General features: G+C 33.9%; 1 protein-coding gene across 1 annotated transcript; it reads left to right on the top strand.

Annotated features, from left to right (window-relative positions):
• Positions 1-7,112: 7,112 nt before the first annotated feature.
• LOC120086364 (pentatricopeptide repeat-containing protein At1g15510, chloroplastic) lies at positions 7,113-10,413 on the top strand. Its single transcript, XM_039042980.1, has one exon. It carries the CDS (start codon positions 7,331-7,333, stop codon positions 9,965-9,967), a length of 2,637 nt encoding a protein of 878 aa, XP_038898908.1. The 5' UTR covers positions 7,113-7,330; the 3' UTR covers positions 9,968-10,413.
• Positions 10,414-18,688: the final 8,275 nt, after the last annotated feature.

Genomic DNA, 18,688 nt, shown 5'->3' on the forward strand with positions numbered 1-18,688 from the left:
TAGGAAGAAAAGACAAAAATAAAATTCTTTCATTCCATTTGCCATAAAAACTACTAAACCACCCACTAAGGTGGTTGGAGAGAAAAAAGGAATAATTATCCAAATAATAAAGTTAATATAAATAAATATGATAACCAACTTATCATATCTTATTTATATTAAACTATATATTATATCAAATATAACACATAATCTATAATTTTAATATTGTATCATATACAATATAAACTATAATTCATTTTCTCTATTTTATGGCATTTAATATAAATCATATTTATATTACATTTTAATAAATATTTGAATCTCATTCAAATATTTATTTCCTCCAATAAAATAATAATGTATCACATACATTATGAAAATTATATCATATATAATTGAATCAATTTAATTATATCATATATAATTAAATTCCCTCTTATTAATTTGAACAATTTCAAATTAATCCAAAAACTGATTTTCAACTAAATTCTTTTGAGCTACCAAGGGGACTTTATGGGCCTGTAGCTGGAAGCTCCAACGATACATGAATAATTAATTAAACTCTTTAATTACATTATCCACCATCTGTTAACTGTCGGACACTCCATTAAAGACTGACAGTTGCATTTTTCGCATTACAGATATATTTCTGTATCCATTGGATATAACCAATCAACAGTACGATAATCCTTCACAAATTGCTCGCAAGTACAGTTGGGCCAAATTACTATTTCATCCATGTAGTTATATCTAACTTCTTAAGTATCACTGATCCCTTTAATGAACAATAGATCATAGTCCTACTATGACTAAACCCCTCTCGGGCCAAAAGAGGATGTGACGTCACATTGTTCAAGACCCAGAATCAGCCGTAAGGGAGCAATTTATCTACTTATTCATTCTTCGGGAAAGGAGTTAATTCCATCTTGTGTAGTTGTGTTCCCAACTCCCCAATTAAACGAATCCCCGAAATGGTAGGTTTGTTGAGTCGGCGATCTGGCCACTCTCACCCATACAAATAAAAGGACCGCCCTCATAGGCAAAAGTTCACAACTCACTCTGGATTAAGGTTATGTTACCTATGATCATCCTGGTAAAATGAAAGTTTCTATTATGAACAGTGTTATATAATGAGACTAAACATTTCGTGGTCCAGTCTTATGCAAATTCCTTTGTATAGAATATCCCCGCTCGCATGTCTAATACATGAATGATCAGGATAAGATCATTTATAACACTTTACAAAAATTGTAACTTACAAAGTAGGCCATACTCGTAATGTCACCAAGATAAGGTATCAAACCTTACCTTATCCATATACTACAGACCATTTAGGTTATCACTTAAACATGATCCATCTGTATGTCTCCACATACATGTTTAAGTTACAACGATAATATTGGATATTAGTTTATTGGTTTGTGGTTAATGAAACTAAAATATCACATATTTCATAGATAAAGTGAATAAAATATCCTATATTATAAATCATATAAGAGTTTGTTCATACATGGTTTACAAACTATAGGATCCTATGAGATTTAGGGCATCAATCCCAACAGTAACTATAGGGATAAGACAATAATTTGATCAAGATGTAGTTATGAGCATTTCGTGAAGGGTCGACTTACTTTTGATTGGTTATATTTGCAGAAACAAGAATATATCTACAGTGTGAAGAGTACAACTATCGGTCTTTGGTAGAGTGACCGACAATTAATGAATGTTGGTTAATTAACTAAAGAGTTTAATTAATTAATCTTATATCATTGGGCCTCTAATCTGCAGGTGGATTAGGTCTTTTGCTAGCTCACGAAGGATAAAACAAGGAACAAATAGTTTTGGAATAATTTGAATCGTTCAAATTATTCAAGGAAAATTTTATATTAATGTGATTCGTATAAAGTAATGTATATTGATACATTATATAGTTCATTATGAATATGATTTATGATTAATACTATGTCTAAGAGAGATAAATATTTGAATAAGATTCAAATTAGTATAATGTATACTAATGCATTATAGTTAATTATAAATATGATTTATAATTAATAAGAGAAATAAATATTTGAAGAGATTCAAAGTAATGTATATTGATACACTATAATATATATTTAATTATAAGTGTGATTTATAATTAATACTATATAATAAAATAGAGTAATATATTTGAATATGATTCAAATATTAATTATATGAATGTGATTCATATAAATACTATAGGTTAAAATTAATATGATTGAGATTCAGATTAAAACTATAGATTATGTAAGAGGATATCATTTGAATATGATTCAAATGAAAATTTAAATATATAATTAATAATAATAACACCTAAAGGAAGTCATCCTACGTTAACAGCAAGGGAGTTGTTACTCCCCTTCCACATTCCTTCATCTCTCTTATGTTGAAGAAAAAACCTGTAGAAGAAGTGTTTGGTTAGTTATGTAAAAGTTACAGAAGAACTGTCAAAAGAAAAAAGCCTCTCTTAAGAATTCTCTGTATTTTCCTTCCCTCTCCCAATACCAAAGATCCCATAATCTTTTATTCCTTGCCAAAGAATAACAAGGAACCCCTTTTGGTGGTGTCTCATTCGTTGGAGAAGAATTGTTGTATGAGTTCGTGGGAGAAGATTGTGTTGTTCATGACATGGAGAAGAAACACCATGAAGAGGAGTCTTCAAAGGTAAGTTCCTCATTATCAGTTCTCCATTTCTACTAAGCATGCTTATATTGATGTTTATCCTATAAATGTATCTTTGAATGTATGTTTGCTTATCTATATTTTGAGTGTTTTCAAATTGAATTACGATTGCATGACGTTCATGCGCTTCCACGAGTTCCTTCATTCCCAACATTAGGAACAATAATCTAAAGAGGAGTCCGTCTAGTTACCACAACTTTCCAAATTGTTTGATCAATAGACTTCAGATAGGTAGTCATTTGAACTTTCCAGTATGAATGGATTGTTCCATCTAGAATAGAGGACGGGTGGTGGAGTCGCCTTCTTCGATTCCTTCCATGATCGAGATACCTGAGATATAGGTGACCCTATCTGAAACCAATTGTAAAAGCTATCAGATGACTTGTCTCTCAAACATAGATGTTAAATAGAAAACACAGACAAGGCTATTGAAGGAAATCTAAACAGAGATCTCCATGAACAGCGGAAGTGGATTGTTCCAAATCTCATTCAAAATGAACATAAATAATTATAGTCTTATACAAAAACGAACAGATTATGCATAATTATAAAATTACAACATGCTTCTTAATAAAGAACAAAGGGATAAAGTATGCAAACCTTTGAAGAACCATTCTTCAAGTATCCTTTGATTGTTCAACAACTGGTTCAACAACACAAACTCGAATACAATGATCAAAACTCGAACTCAACGAACGACTGAATGAACCTCGATCCCAATCGAGTCTAACTCAATCCTCGAACTGAACAGGAAAACCACCACAATGATTATCTTGGTATTCTCGGTGTGAGAATCCAGGAGTTGTGGGCTCTGTATGATCTTGGATTGAGGAAAACAGGAGGTAGATGATCGAGTAAGTGGGAGAGGAAGCTGTCTATCATATAGATAAAATACTCAATTGTTTAAAAGATGAAGTCTATCGTATAGACTTTGCTACTCGATCGTGTAGCAACGATTAAGCGAGTAACTATCGTATAGTAAACTCGAGCTCGATCATGTATGCTCTCTATGCTATCGCTTAGTAAAACCTTTTTACTTGATAGCGTTTTTCGTGAGATTAATCCGAATGAATCATCAACTAATTTTGGAAAATAATTTTCTTTTTATCTCACAGTTACCATAAAACTTCCAATAACCTCCCACTCAATTCGGTTATTAGAGAAAAAAAATAATTAATTATCATATAATTAAGATGTTATAAATAAATATAATAACCAACTTGTCATATTATATTTATAACCTATAGTTTTAATATTTCATCATATGAAACATATAAACCATAGTTCTTTTTCTATTTTATGGTATTTAATATAAATCATATTTATATTAATTCCTCCAATGATAATGAATCAATTTTATCACATATAATTGAATTTCCCCTTGTTAATTTGAACACTTCAAATTAACCCAAAATCTGATTCTCAACTTGAACCCATTGAGCTACCAAGGGGACCTCATGGACCTATAGCTTGAAGCTCCAACGGTACGTGAATAACTGGTTAAACTCTTTAATCACGAGATCCACCATCCTTTAACTGTTGTCACTCCTCTAAAGACTAACAGTTGCATTCTTCGCACTACAGATATATTTTTGTGTCCATATGACCAATCAGCAGATGATGACCCTTCACAAATCGCTCGTAAGTACATGGGTCAATTTACCATTTTGCCTATGTAGTTACATCTAACTCCTTAAGTACCACTGATTCCTCTAATGAAAAATAAGTCATAGTCTTACTATGACCGAGTTCTCTCTTCCCAAGAGAGGGTGTGGCCACTATGTTCATGACCCGGAATCAACCCTTAAGGGAGAAATTTATCTACTTACCCCTGCTTCGGGGAAGGAGTGAATTCCGTCTTATATAGCTGAGTTCCTAGCTCCCCAATCAAACAAAACCCCAAAATGGTAGACTTGTTGAGTTGGCAATTTGGCAACTCTCACCCATACAAATCAAAGGACCGCTCTCATAGGTAGGAGTTTCTAACTTATTCAGGATTACAGTCATGTCACCTATGGTCATTTTAGTGAATTTTAAGTCTCAATTATCAACGGCGTTATATAAAGAGACTAATCATCTCATGGTCCGGTCTCATACAAACTCTTTGTATAGGATATCCCCACTCGCATGTCTCCACATGAATGGTCAGGGTCAGACCATTTGTAGCACTTTATAATAGTTGTAACATCTACAAAGTGGGCTGTATCCGTAGTGTCACAAGGATAAGACATCCCTCCTTTATCCTTATACTACAGACTATTTAGGTTATTACTTAAGGCATGATCCACTTGTATGTCTCACATACATGCTTAAGCTACAACAAATATTCGTTTATTAGATTTAAGTAAATGCTTAAAAAATAACATTTATTTTATTAATAACAATATGTGTACAAAATGTTTACAAACTACGAGACCACCGAGAGAATTAGGACACCAATTACAACAACTATAACAACAAAATACCAACAACAAGAGATCAAGTAAAGACAGACAAAAGTTGGAAACCCAATTCGATAAAAATCTACCTACGTCTAGGGGGCAGTGTGCCCATGAAAGATAATCCACTAATATTAAAGTGTCAAACAATTACAACGTGGTACTTGTCTGTAATACATCGACTATTACAACGACTCATGTAGAACTCAACTCACAAATCACCTAGGCTCCTCTTAGATCGGAGATTGCCTCTCAAAAGAACTTAGGCTCCTCCTAAGTATGATACTAACACTTCGGCTTCAGACAGTGTGTGAGACTCCGCTCCAACTATATTATATTCTCTCTTACTCAGTGAACTCCTTTCACTGACGAATCTTAGATACTCCCTGGAGAATTCCTTCTTGAGAATGAAGTCTTAGATTCCCTCTAAGACTGTGAATCACTTCTCTACCGCAATGCCTTAGGCTCCCTCTAAAATTGAGAATTCCTTCTTAAGATGATAAAGAACAAATCAATAAGATCTAATGAAACGCTCAAGATCGACAATGACAAAAGCTTCACAATCTCATGGATTGACACACTTATTTTCAGCACAAACACAATACAACAACACCAATATTCTCCAAAACGGTCAACCCTAAAATTGAGCAAAACATAATATATATATATATATATATATAGTTTTTAGAATTTATGTTTTGAAAGAATAAATCAACTCTGCAAGGAAAAAATATAGTAGACAACGAAATTTGAAAAATCCTATTGACAGACAAGGAAATAATCTTCTACAGAATCTGCTATCTTTCACATTACAGATGTTACTGAGAGAATCATAACATGTTGTGGACATGTTACAAAAACATGTTGTTCAAGTTTACCTATGAAAAATAAGTTAATCATGTTGCAATAACAAATACCCTAACACAAATAAATTACAAATATTTTCTGCATTTATACATAGTTTAATGGTAAGATATCAATGACTTTCAGAAAAATAGGCGGTTTGATTTTCAAACCCCACAATTCTCGTATTAAGAAATAATTGCAATAAGTTAAAAGAAAAAAAAAAGTTTTACGTATAAATTAATGTAATAGATAACTAGTATATATATTTTAGTTAATCTTAGTCAAGTGGTTAATTTTACATTAGTACTTGGGATTATTATTATTATTATTATTATTATTTTTTAAGATTTTCCACTAGAACTATAAATAATAGCTGTTTATATGTTTGTATTAGCAGCTATTTGAATGTTTTGAAGGTAGAATGTTTCTTATTTTGTCATTGATTTGGCTCTATTTAAATATGTAGAATCGTCGAAATGAACCAGCTTAATTGATATAGTACATGTAATTCAATTTTCAAGGTTTAAAGTTCGATTTCCCTCATTCCACATATTTAATTCAATATCTTTACCAAAAAAAAAAAAAATCACTAACACATAAATTTTCAAAATTTAAGATTTGTATCTATTTGGTTTCTGAATATTCAAAATTCTAAATTTAGTCCAACTCTATAAAACTCAGATATTTACTAGATACAAAATTGAAAATTGAGAGCTTTATAAATTTAAAATTCAAATTTATATCTAATACATCATTTTTTAAAAATCTATTTAATTTTTTGATCTATTAGACACATAATTGAAAGTTTAGAAATCTATTAAATATAAAATTGATAAATGTAAAAACTTATTGATACATTTTTTTTTTAAGTTTAGGGACCAAATAGATACAAAATCAAAGATTTAAGGATTAAACTTACATTTAACCTCAAGTTTATGGATCAAATGACAAAAAATAAAGTAGGTCAAAACTACAATAGGGAGATAATTAGTTGTGTAATTTTACCCTATGTAAAGAGATGATAAATTATTCATAATAAATGCAAATTTCAACTTAAAAGAAAAGGAGATTAGCAAAAGTAACAAAGGATATTTGTAATTTATATAAATAGGGTGAGAGAAGATATTTCTCAATTTCATCAAATTTCCATTTTCTTCCGTTCAGATATTTTAGAACAAAGCTTAAGCTGCAATAATCAATGGCAGTCGAAAACAAATCCGCAACATTTTCTCTCTTTAATCATCAATGGGTTCAATATTCGAAGTACCGTTATCCACTACAAAGGCACAAAATTCCCTCTTTTTTCAATCTTAAACCCCTCTCAAAACCCCCGAGAACAATGCTCTGTATCTCCGGCTATGGCGGTTTTTGCTCAATCCTCTCATCTTCTCACCTATCTTGACCGTTCCAACCCCCAAATCTCCAATAATCATAGCCCCAAAACCCTATCTTTCTCCAAAAATCTGCATACCCACAAGCCGACGGTAAGAAAAACTCAAGAAATCTCAGTCCTAGGCGCCGCGGTCTCTAATTCGAACATCAACCAAACCCAGAACTTAGAATTACAAGAACTATGTCTTCAGGGGAACCTAGAACAAGCGATGAAACGTCTGGAATCGATGTTAGAGCTCCGGATTGAGGTGGAAGAAGATGCTTACATTGCTTTGTTGAGGCTGTGTGAGTGGAGAAGGGCGCCCGATGAAGGGTCTCGAGTCTACGAACTTGTTTCGAGTTCCAAATCTCGTTTGGGCGTTGGGCTCGGTAATGCTTTGTTGAGCATGTTCCTCAGATTTGGTAATTTAATTGATGCCTGGTATGTGTTTGGTAAAATGTCTGAGAGGGACGTGTTTTCTTGGAATGTATTGGTGGGTGGGTATGCTAAAGCGGGGTGTTTCGATGAGGCTTTGAATTTGTATCATAGAATGTTGTGGGCTGAAATTAGGCCTGATGTATATACTTTTCCCTCTGTTTTGAGAACTTGTGGTTGTGTTTCTGATATAGCTAGAGGCAAGGAGATTCATGCGCATGTCATAAGATTTGGATTTGAGTCGGATGTAGATGTGGGCAATGCTTTAATCACTATGTACGTGAAATGTGGTGACATAAGTAATGCAAGGATACTGTTTGATAAAATGCCAAAGAGAGACCGGATTTCGTGGAATGCAATGATTTCGGGCTACTTCGAGAATGGTGGGGGATTGGAAGGATTGAGATTGTTCTTCATGATGCGTGAGCTTTCAGTTGATCCAGATTTGATAACTATGACTAGTGTAGCATCTGCATGTGAGCTTCTAGATAACGAGAGATTAGGGAGAGGAATCCATGGATATGTAGTTAAATCAGAGTTTGGAGGTGATGTTTCGATGAATAATTCTTTGATTCAGATGTATTCAAGTCTTGCGCATTTGGAGGAAGCAGAGAGAGTCTTTTCACGAATGGAGTCAAAAGACATCGTATCGTGGACAACAATGATAGCAAGCTATGACAGTCATAAGCTGCCTTTTAAGGCTGTGGAAACTTATAAAATGATGGAGTTAGAGGGCATACTGCCGGATGAGATTACTTTAGTTAGTGTATTATCTGCTTGTGCTTGTTTAGGCCATTTGGATTTGGGTATAAGGCTTCATGAGATTGCCATCAAGACTGGCCTCATATCACATGTCATAGTCTCAAATTCTCTTATTGATATGTACTCAAAGTGTAAATGTGTTGACAATGCCTTGGAAGTATTCCGCAATATATCAGGAAAGAATGTCGTATCTTGGACTTCACTTATCCTTGGGCTACGGATTAACAATAGAAGTTTCGAGGCACTGTTATTCTTCCGTCAGATGAAGGAATCAATGAAACCAAATTCTGTAACTTTGATTTCCGTCCTATCAGCATGTGCTAGAATAGGAGCTCTAATGCGTGGAAAAGAGATTCATGCACATGCTCTACGTACAGGTGTTGGGTTTGATGGCTTTTTACCAAATGCTATTCTAGACATGTATGTAAGATGTGGGAGGAAGGTGCCTGCACTAAACCAATTTAACTCTCAAAAGAAAGACGTGACGGCGTGGAATATACTTCTTACTGGTTATGCTGAGCAGGGACAAGGAAAGCTTGCTGTTGAGCTATTCAACAAGATGCTTGAATCAGAGGTAAATCCAGATGAGATTACCTTTATTTCTCTATTATGTGCTTGCAGCAGGTCAAGTATGGTTATGGAAGGGTTGGAGTACTTCAATATAATGAAAAACAAGTATAGTCTGACTCCTAACCTGAAACATTACGCATGTGTGGTCGATCTACTTGGCCGTGCTGGGCAATTAGACAATGCTTATGATTTTATACAGGACATGCCAATTAGGCCGGATGCAGCCATTTGGGGAGCCTTGCTAAATGCTTGCAGAATCCACAGAAATGTTGAGCTTGGAGAACTTGCAGCGACACGTGTATTCGAAAAGGACAATAAAAGCGTTGGGTATTACATTCTTCTCTGCAATCTCTATGCTGAATGTGGTAACTGGGACAAGGTTTCAAAAGTTAGATCACTGATGAGAGAGAGAGGACTATCTGTAGATCCTGGTTGCAGTTGGGTTGAAATAAAGGGGAAAGTTCACGCTTTCCTCAGCGGCGATAATTTTCACGCTCAGTCGAAGGAAATTAATGGCATTCTGGATGGGTTTTATAGCAAGATGAAGGAAACTGGTTTCGGTGATTTGAAGACTAGTTTCATGAGTGAGATTGAATCTTCTAGAGCTGACATTTTTTGTGGGCATAGTGAAAGGCAGGCCATTGCTTTCGCATTGATCAATACAGCCCCGGGGATGCCTATCTGGGTGACAAAAAACTTATACACGTGCCATAGCTGTCACACCTTGGTAAAGTTCATCTCGACGATCGTACGTAGAGAAATATCAGTAAGGGACGTCGAAGAGTATCACCATTTCAAGGATGGAGTCTGCTCATGTGGGGATGAGGGATACTGGGGAAAACCTGATATAGGATGAAACAATTTTCCAGACTTCCACATAATCTTAATCGTCCATGGCAATGTTGAACAGTGTAAGGTCGCTTCCCGGTTGCTCGGAGATTGTACGAAAGGTCGAAAACAAGAATCGACAAGATATATGCCAACTTAACTGCCATGCCAAACTTGAGGAAGCCAGTTTGGTTGTCTCTGATGGCTGAAAAGATATGTGTGGTGCTGCCATGGAACTTTGTTGAGGTAAGCTTTCGGAAGGAGATATGCAAATGGAATCCATATAGCTCTGGTAAATCATATATGAAATTCCCCCATTAGAGTAACACATTGAAGTATCCATGTCAATACTTGATAAATTACAGAATGAATATACTCATATTAATTATCATAGCTTTTCCTTTCTGTAATTATAGGTCGAAATACTATTTTGAAAATTGTTTAATTTTATTTCTTATACTTTCCGTCCTTCAATCTTAGTCCTGTACTTTCAATCAAACTCAATTTTAATCTCCAATGCTAGTTTATGATTGATTTTTAAAATCTGTTTGTTATTTAATAGCATTTTCACTACAAAATTTAAAAACATATTCATATATTGTATTTTTTTTTGCATGAAAATTGTTATTATTATTTAATTTATTTCTGTAAAAATTAATTTTAAAGAACTAAATTTAAAATTTATTGAGGATTAAAATTGAACGAATTTTGTAGTAGGGAGATCAAAATGATATTTTAACTAAAAATTTAAAATATGATAGATGAATAAATTTTAGGCTTTTGTACTTACTAAAAACGAGAATGAAGATTGTAGTTCAATATAAATTAATTATGGCGTAAAGAACATGCAATCTGTGACTAAATTGTTAAAGGTTCTTTTTTTTAATGAAAATTAAAATTAATTAAAGTTAATATTCAATCAAATATTTCTATGTTTATATTGACTTATACATTTTAACTACCTTTTAAATTAAAATCTAATTTTTAAGGTCCCGTTTGGTATTTATTTAATTTTTTGTTTTTGTTTTTGAAAATTAAGTCTATTCCATTTACATTTCTTATAATGATTTGCATTTTTATTAAGTATAAAGGTTGAACTTTTAGCCAAATTTTAAAAATAAAAACAACTTTTTGAAAGCTACTTTTTTTTTTTTAGTTTCCAAAATTTGGTATGGTTTTTTAAACAATTGGTGAAAAGTAGATAACAAAAGAAGAAATTTGGAGGTAGAATTAATGTCCATAAGCTTAATTTTCAAAAACAAAATGGTTATCAAACGAGGCTTAAGTATGCTACCAAACACATTAAAAAATAGGAAAATTCTTATAAAGAGAAAATTTTTAAAAATATTTACACTTTATAGCAAAAATTCTAAAAGTGTTTTGTACTTTTTGGTTTATAATAAAAATTTAAGGTTCCGTTTGGTAATAGTTTCTCTTTTGGTTTTTAGTTTTAAATTAAACTTATAGACACTACTATTTTCAAAATTCTTCTTTTATCATCTATTTTTCACCAATGGTTTAAAAAATCAAGTCAAATTTTGTAAACTGAAAATAGGAGAGGAGTTGACTATTGCGTTATAACTATGTTACCTACAACATTACAACATTCCACACAACAATTACAAGAAATAATTAAGAGACAAATGAACAAAAGAGATTGGTAACTCAGTCCAGTGTAAACTAACTACGTTTGGGGGGTAGTATGCTCAGGAAAGATACCTTCACGAATATCAATGATAAGCAATTACAACGAAATACTTATCTGTAATGATAACACAGTTATAGTGGCTCCCGAACATCTCAACTGTACACCTAGGGTTCCCTAGGTTTGAGATTCCCTCTCACGGAAACTTAGGTTTCCTCTAAGTAGTAGTGTTAGTGAAGAATGTCTTAGTCTTCTCCTAAGACCAAGACTCCCTCTCTGTAAAGACTTGAGCCCCCTTTAAGTTGTGAAACTCCTTCTCACTTGAATTGTATCTTTCTTTCTAAGAACAAAATCTCCTTCGCTCGAATGGCTTAGGCTCATCCTAAGTTTTGAAAATCCCTTCTCAAATGAATCACGATACACAAGAAGTAAACAGATTGGAGTATGTCTCCAAGTGATGCAACCCCCTCCGTTTTATACGACCAATACATTTACAATGTTGCTTTAGTAAAGACAGAACGACCAAACAGAACCAGAGGACTAATTGCCCTATAAAAGTGCATAGTGGAAACATATACAAGCAACCTTAGTTTTCATAACAGTCATACATTGAAAAAGGAAAAGAATTAGCAAATAATGTTGCAAATGAAAAAACACCCGATAAGAAAAGTATTTTGTAGAATCTGCATTTCTGAAGAACATTCTTTTGCCATAGACCACCAATGCAATGACATTTCTGATTATATATGTGAACTTAAAAACAAATATTACCAATCTTATAATATCTAACAAACTTCCCTCCTGGCAGTACTTTTCTTAAGTAGAGAAAAACACAGAAAAAAAAACATAATGCAACCAGTCACAAAACGCCATAGAAGTAGTACATAACAGTCTGAGAAACAATTTCAAAACAACATCAAGAAAAACAGAAACCAACACGAAAATTGACAAAGATCAGCAGAAACAAAATACACCAAACCAAACCAGTAGCCACCATACAATAGAAACCACCACATCAAACCAAACCATTAGCCACCATACCAAACATAATCTTTCTCCCCCTTTAGTGACACTTTAAAAAAAAAAAGAAATGAAATGAAATGATAAAAAAAGCAGAAAAACAATCATCAAACATCCACATCCTCATCCTGTGCACCAAAGTTTCCACCTTGATCAGGACCATCCAAAGAGCCACAAAGAAGGTTCAACATGTCATCTACCTTAGCTTTGCGATAAAATATTCTTTGAAGCAAAACTCCCAAATCTCTTGATTCATTCTTCAACACGTGCATCACCTTTTTCCTGCACGGAGTCAAAAGAAACTCCCTAGTTGAACCACTTTCAGAAGAAGACACTGCAATATGAACCAAATCAGGGACATGTTTCCTTTGATACAAGCGATAATTGAAAGACAAGGTCAGGAAAAGACGTTCAGGAGTATTTCAGTTAATCAGGAGGTCATGTTTCTAAGCTAAAAGAATACCACAGATAAGCCTCGAAAATTACAAAGGATCTTGAGTGGCTTGAGAACCAATATGACGTTTAATTTGATTGAGGATAAAGACCTCATAATTGAACTGAGCCCTTGTGCCAATTTGGAACAAAAGATTTGCCAATGTAGTAGAGAGCCGGAATTTGTGGGAGGATGGACACCAGTTCTCAATTCCTTTCTTGCGAAGTAACACATATTTCACACTAAGATAAGAATAAGGCAATTGTCCCTTTTTAGGCCAGGCCCCTGCAAGTTCAAAGACCAAAGCTGACATGGACGATCTTTGTTCTATGACATTTTCTGGAACTTCTCTATCCAAAAACTTGTTGATGAGATAAGCTGAAAAAACAAAACAGTGCTTTCTCACATGAACCCTTCTGAAATCAAGAATACCTTAATCATCAAACTGACGAGAGAGATTCATATAAAATTCATAAACTAACTGAGGATAATAAAGTCCCAAATTCAATATTGAACGAATAATATCTGCTTTCACTAGGAGCTCCATAATCTCAAGACATCCTTATGCTTTTTCCGAGAGATCTTGTTCAACAGTTATCCTTATGTTTACTACAAACTTCCACATTTTGACACTGTCCTCAGAGTGAAACAAGATTCCATCAAGGGGAACAACAAGAATAGACTTTGAAGATAACTTTTTCTTGGTCTGGTTAGATGGTTGCTTCTTTTGAGTTTTAGGAAGACTATCAAAAGGCCTTTCAGACTCGGGATGTTCATTTTGCTCATCACTTCACTTAGAATCAGAACACTTGTCATCATCCCTTGGTTTAGAGGAGCTTGGACCAGCATCACTCATTTTCTTCTTTCCTTTCTGACGTAATTGGTTAATTAGGATGTTGTCTTCTGATATGTCTCAGCAGAATCTGACACTTCTTCACTTTCATGTGCTTCATCAGAATAATTAGAGGTTTTCTTTTCAATCGCATCAATAGTCACCTCAGTAGACTTGATAGGATGAGTATTCTCTGTCTAATTTTCATATTGAACACGCTCAGAGGGCAACACCATCTCACTAGGGGTAGACTTGCTGTGATCAATTGATGCATTATTTTATGCGATGAAATAATGGTAGGGGTTGCATTGATGGAAAATGCTTTGAGCATGCAATTTTTCTCAGTAAGATCCAAGTATAAACCCTACTGAGTTGCCTGGTAAGCCCAGGGTCGAACTCAGGGACTAAGGAAAACAATATGCGGTAGTAATTTTTATATCACTTTGCGGTAACAATAAATCAAAGAGTTGGTTGGGTTGTTGTTTATAGTATAAAATGTATGCAGCGGAGTTAAGAAAAGAGTTAATATTACGGAAGGTACGATGAATATGCAGGAGAATGAGTTGAGAAGGGGTTCAGCTAACACTTCCTAGGATTGCGTTCATGTTATGCGATCATGCTACACACATACAATAGCAAATCATCTCTCAACGCAAATTCTATGGCTTCTAGTTTAGAACGCATGCGATATATGCGATAATGTCTATAGGACTTACACATAAGCCTCTATTCTTGTCTATGCGATGACGATTGACACACACACATACAAGGCGACCGCATAATACCATAACCTATCTCTAGGGTGCATGCGATGCATGTTGACAAACAAAGCTTAACTCTAAGTCTCTATCTCTTGCTTATGCAGATCTAATCTTGCTCTCTTGAGTCTAGATTCTAACCTAGCTCTCTTAAGTCTTAGGTTCTTTCTTTAGACCCTCTCTCGAGTAGCTCTAAAGGGGTGATGGACGCAACATAAGACAAGATGATCGCATGCAATGAAAATCCTAGGTCATGTTAGCTAAGTTCTTCTCAACCCATCGATAGATTTAGCTACTCATGCGTGTTTTAAAGAGAGTGAATAGATGTAGATAAGCAAGTTCCATTTTATAGATATATAATTGAAATAAGAATGACAATGCGGACTAAGAATAAAGAGCCTGGTAGCAATTTCTTGCTTCCCAAGGCTTTTACACTGTTCTTCTCTACTCTGCTCAAAAGATAATCTTACTCTCGCAAGAGTCGACCCTCTCTCTGTTTTTCCACGCCTCTTGGGTTCTCTCTCGAGCTGACCACGGTGATCTTCCGACGTCTCACCCCTTTTCTCGCTCCGCCTTCTAAGTATATGAAAACTATGAACAAGGCTACTTCTATCTATGGGGAAAATTATCGAACTTAATGAACTCCTTTACTGAAGGTGGCCTTTGGTATTTATAAAGCTTCGGGGTGAAAGGCTTCTTCTCTCTTATGATTGCACTACTGGGATGACATTAATTCTTTGTCTGATGCGCCTAATATTTGTCACCGAAAAGTTGAGTGTACTTGCTAAAGTAGATCGTTAACGACTTGTCACTTTAATTCAGAATCGACCGTCATCAGCTTTCTATCCCATCATGATTTATTACGCTTTTCACCCAGATGCGCCCACCATGATGCACCGGCTCTATGCGGCAACCTTCTTGAGCAGATATTAGCAAGCGCAAATGATCACATAGCCTTTTGTCAATGCAATCTCTTAATGCGCTCGGACGTTAATTTCTGTGGATCGCATTTCTGCCTTACGTCAACGCATTTTCTGCACTAAAATACATAAGTTAGCTGTTTTAATTCGATGAACGCATGCGATCGCAATATTGTGAACTTAATACTTTTGGACGCAATATTGTATATTTTTATCATTGCAATCCTGCATTGTTTTATTAATTTGCGCTGTAATAATGTGCATTTCAGCCCGTTATCAACAATATCATCCTTATTCAAAACCTCAGATGTAATAACATTTGATAAAACATCAAGTGAATAATCATTTCTTTTAGAATTTACAACATTACGATTCTCTTAATCTTGAATACTAGGGATAGAAGGATCCCTTTCAAGGTTGAGTATACTATTGACAAAATCAGTACTTTCACCAACAGAACTCATGGACTTAGGCAAAACAGAAACCCTAATTTCTTTCTCGGCACAAACTCTCTCTAAGATTAATAGACATCGACAGATTGATCATGCAAAGATTCAACATTTTCTGTAACATTCTCTGAAACAATAGGTTCAGATGAATATGGATTCGATGACTCACCTTTTTTTGAACAAGATGTAATAATGACTCTTAGATCAATAAGGTCTTTCATTGTAAGGGCAAGAGCGAATTCACCACATTTGTTCTCCCTTTTCTTCTTTGAATCCTAAATGCCCTTTTTCTTATGATAACGAGGGAGGAAGCAACATTTTCATGCAAGGTTTCTGCAACAACATTCTCATGAGAAGTCTTAGCACTCTTGAGATCTTTACTGGAGATCGTTTCATCAGCCATAATAGGAACTTTCTGTTGGGAATGTCCTAAAACTCACAATTCGTAATCATGGAAACATATTTTATTTACCAATAAAAGTATTATTGAAAAATTTATTCAATAAAAGTGTTATTGAAATCGAAATTGCATTATGTTATAAAATCCAATAAAACGAATCCATGGTTATGGTATGAATACTGTGACTATATAGAGACATAAAAGATAATTAAGTTATAGTATATAGCCAAAAAGGTCTATAAGTATATGGATGAGATTGGGTACCTCGTCCTAGGGATACTATGGATGTGATTTACTTTGTATACTGATACAAATGATGTGATCCCAAAATCGTTCATGTGGAGACATGCGAGTGAGCGCATCCTATGCAAAAGAGTTTTACATAAGATCGGACCATGAAATAGTCATTTTTTCTTTATAATGACCGTTTAATGTTAAAATTTACTATTTCAATTCGATGACCTAGGGTAACTCGATCTTAATTCTAAGCTGACTATGAATTTCTGTTTATTCGAGATTATCCTTTGATCTACATAGGTAAGAGTAATTCAACAACACTGCTTAATAAGTCTCCCATTTTGGGGATAAGACCGAATAGATAGCTGGAGACAATCCTGCAAGATGGAATTCACTCCTACCCATTTTAATGTTAGTAGATAGGTTGGTCCCTTAAGAACTGATTCTTGATCTTGAATAAAGGGGTCTCGCCTTCTCATGACCGAGAGGGACATGGTTTATTAGTTGAACTATAAACCAATTGTTCAATAGAGGATCAGTGGGAGCTTAAGAAGCAAGATGTATTTATAGGAGTAAAACGGTAATCTTTGACCTAGCTGTAAATATGAACAACGTATGAAGGATCAACTTATTGATTATGGTTAAATCAAATGGATAGAAATATATCTACAGTGAAGAGAGTGCAACCATCGAGCTATAGTAGTATGTCTCGATGGTTAACGAATATTGATTATTCCAGTTTAAAGAGTTTAGCTAATTAATCTCAAATTATCGGAGTTCATGATCTGTAGGTCCATAAGGTTCCTCTACTAACTCATAAAAGATTAAACCTTGGATTAGAATATTGAGCAAATTTGAAGCGTTCAAATTCGAAATTAGCGTTTTAAATTTGAGAGGTTCAAATTCAATTTAAGGTTTGGATAATTAATATAATGAACGTTTAATTTTATTGAAATTAAATATGTTTGGAGAGTTTAATGTATTCAAATATTGATTTAAATATGGATTACATGAATAGGGATTCATGTTTAGGATTAGGTGTTTTATTAATTTAATATTTGATATTAAATTATTATTATTTAATTAATTAATTAAATTTATTTAATTAATTATTTAAATGAAATTAATTTCAAATTAAAATTTTATTTTTAGAAATTGAATTTTTTGTTTAAATTAATTAATTTAATTAATTTAAATAAAATTTGAAATTTATTTTGTTAGTGGAAATATCCATTTTTTGAATTGTTTAGTGGATTTTTCCACTTCTTCACACCTATCGCATTAAACTCAAATGGAGTTTGAAGTGTCAATGTGCTGATACATAGTGCTTGCATGGCTTAACTAAATAAAAACCTCAAATTTTTGTGAATTGAAGAGATGCATTCCGAAATTTAAGAAATTTCTAAAAAAAAAACTTTCCAATGTAACTCTCAAACCCTCTCCAATCCCTTGTCTAATCCATCTCAATTTTGAGTTTCCACCACCCATTCCAAGGCTGAAAATAGTAGAGAAACTCCTTTTGGTGGTCTACTAAGGATTTGGAGATCCAAATCATGGAATTCAGCAAGGAATCAACAAGAATTCTACAAAGGTATACATCTAGCAACCTTCTTTCTATGAAAATATGTTTTACACACGTTTTAAAACTCAAATTAAGAATAATTAGAGTGTTTAATGATTCTGTTTGTTTTCGCTTTATGCTTGTTTATCGTATTACTTTCACATCATGAATTTCCACAAACTTCTGTCGATTTGTTTTGTTTGTATCTTAGCATCCTTGGTTCATTAGTATTAGTTCCTCAGCAAGTTCTGGCCATTTTGAGAAACAGGTATGCAACCAAGACACGATCACAGTGGAAGTTGAAAAGATCATGACAAATTGAAAATTAAAAAAAATAATCCTACGAAAACATGATTGACATGAGTTAAAAAGGGTCAATTCAAATAATAAATTTTCATTTGACACCAACATGCACAAAGCCTAGCCATCAATTGAGCCACGTCACGGATCACATAGAATGGGCATTAATCTCACAGAAGTCCACAAACAAATCT

The sequence above is a fragment of the Benincasa hispida genome, chromosome 9, assembly GCF_009727055.1.
Source record: "Benincasa hispida cultivar B227 chromosome 9, ASM972705v1, whole genome shotgun sequence".
Lineage (NCBI taxonomy): Eukaryota > Viridiplantae > Streptophyta > Magnoliopsida > Cucurbitales > Cucurbitaceae > Benincasa > Benincasa hispida.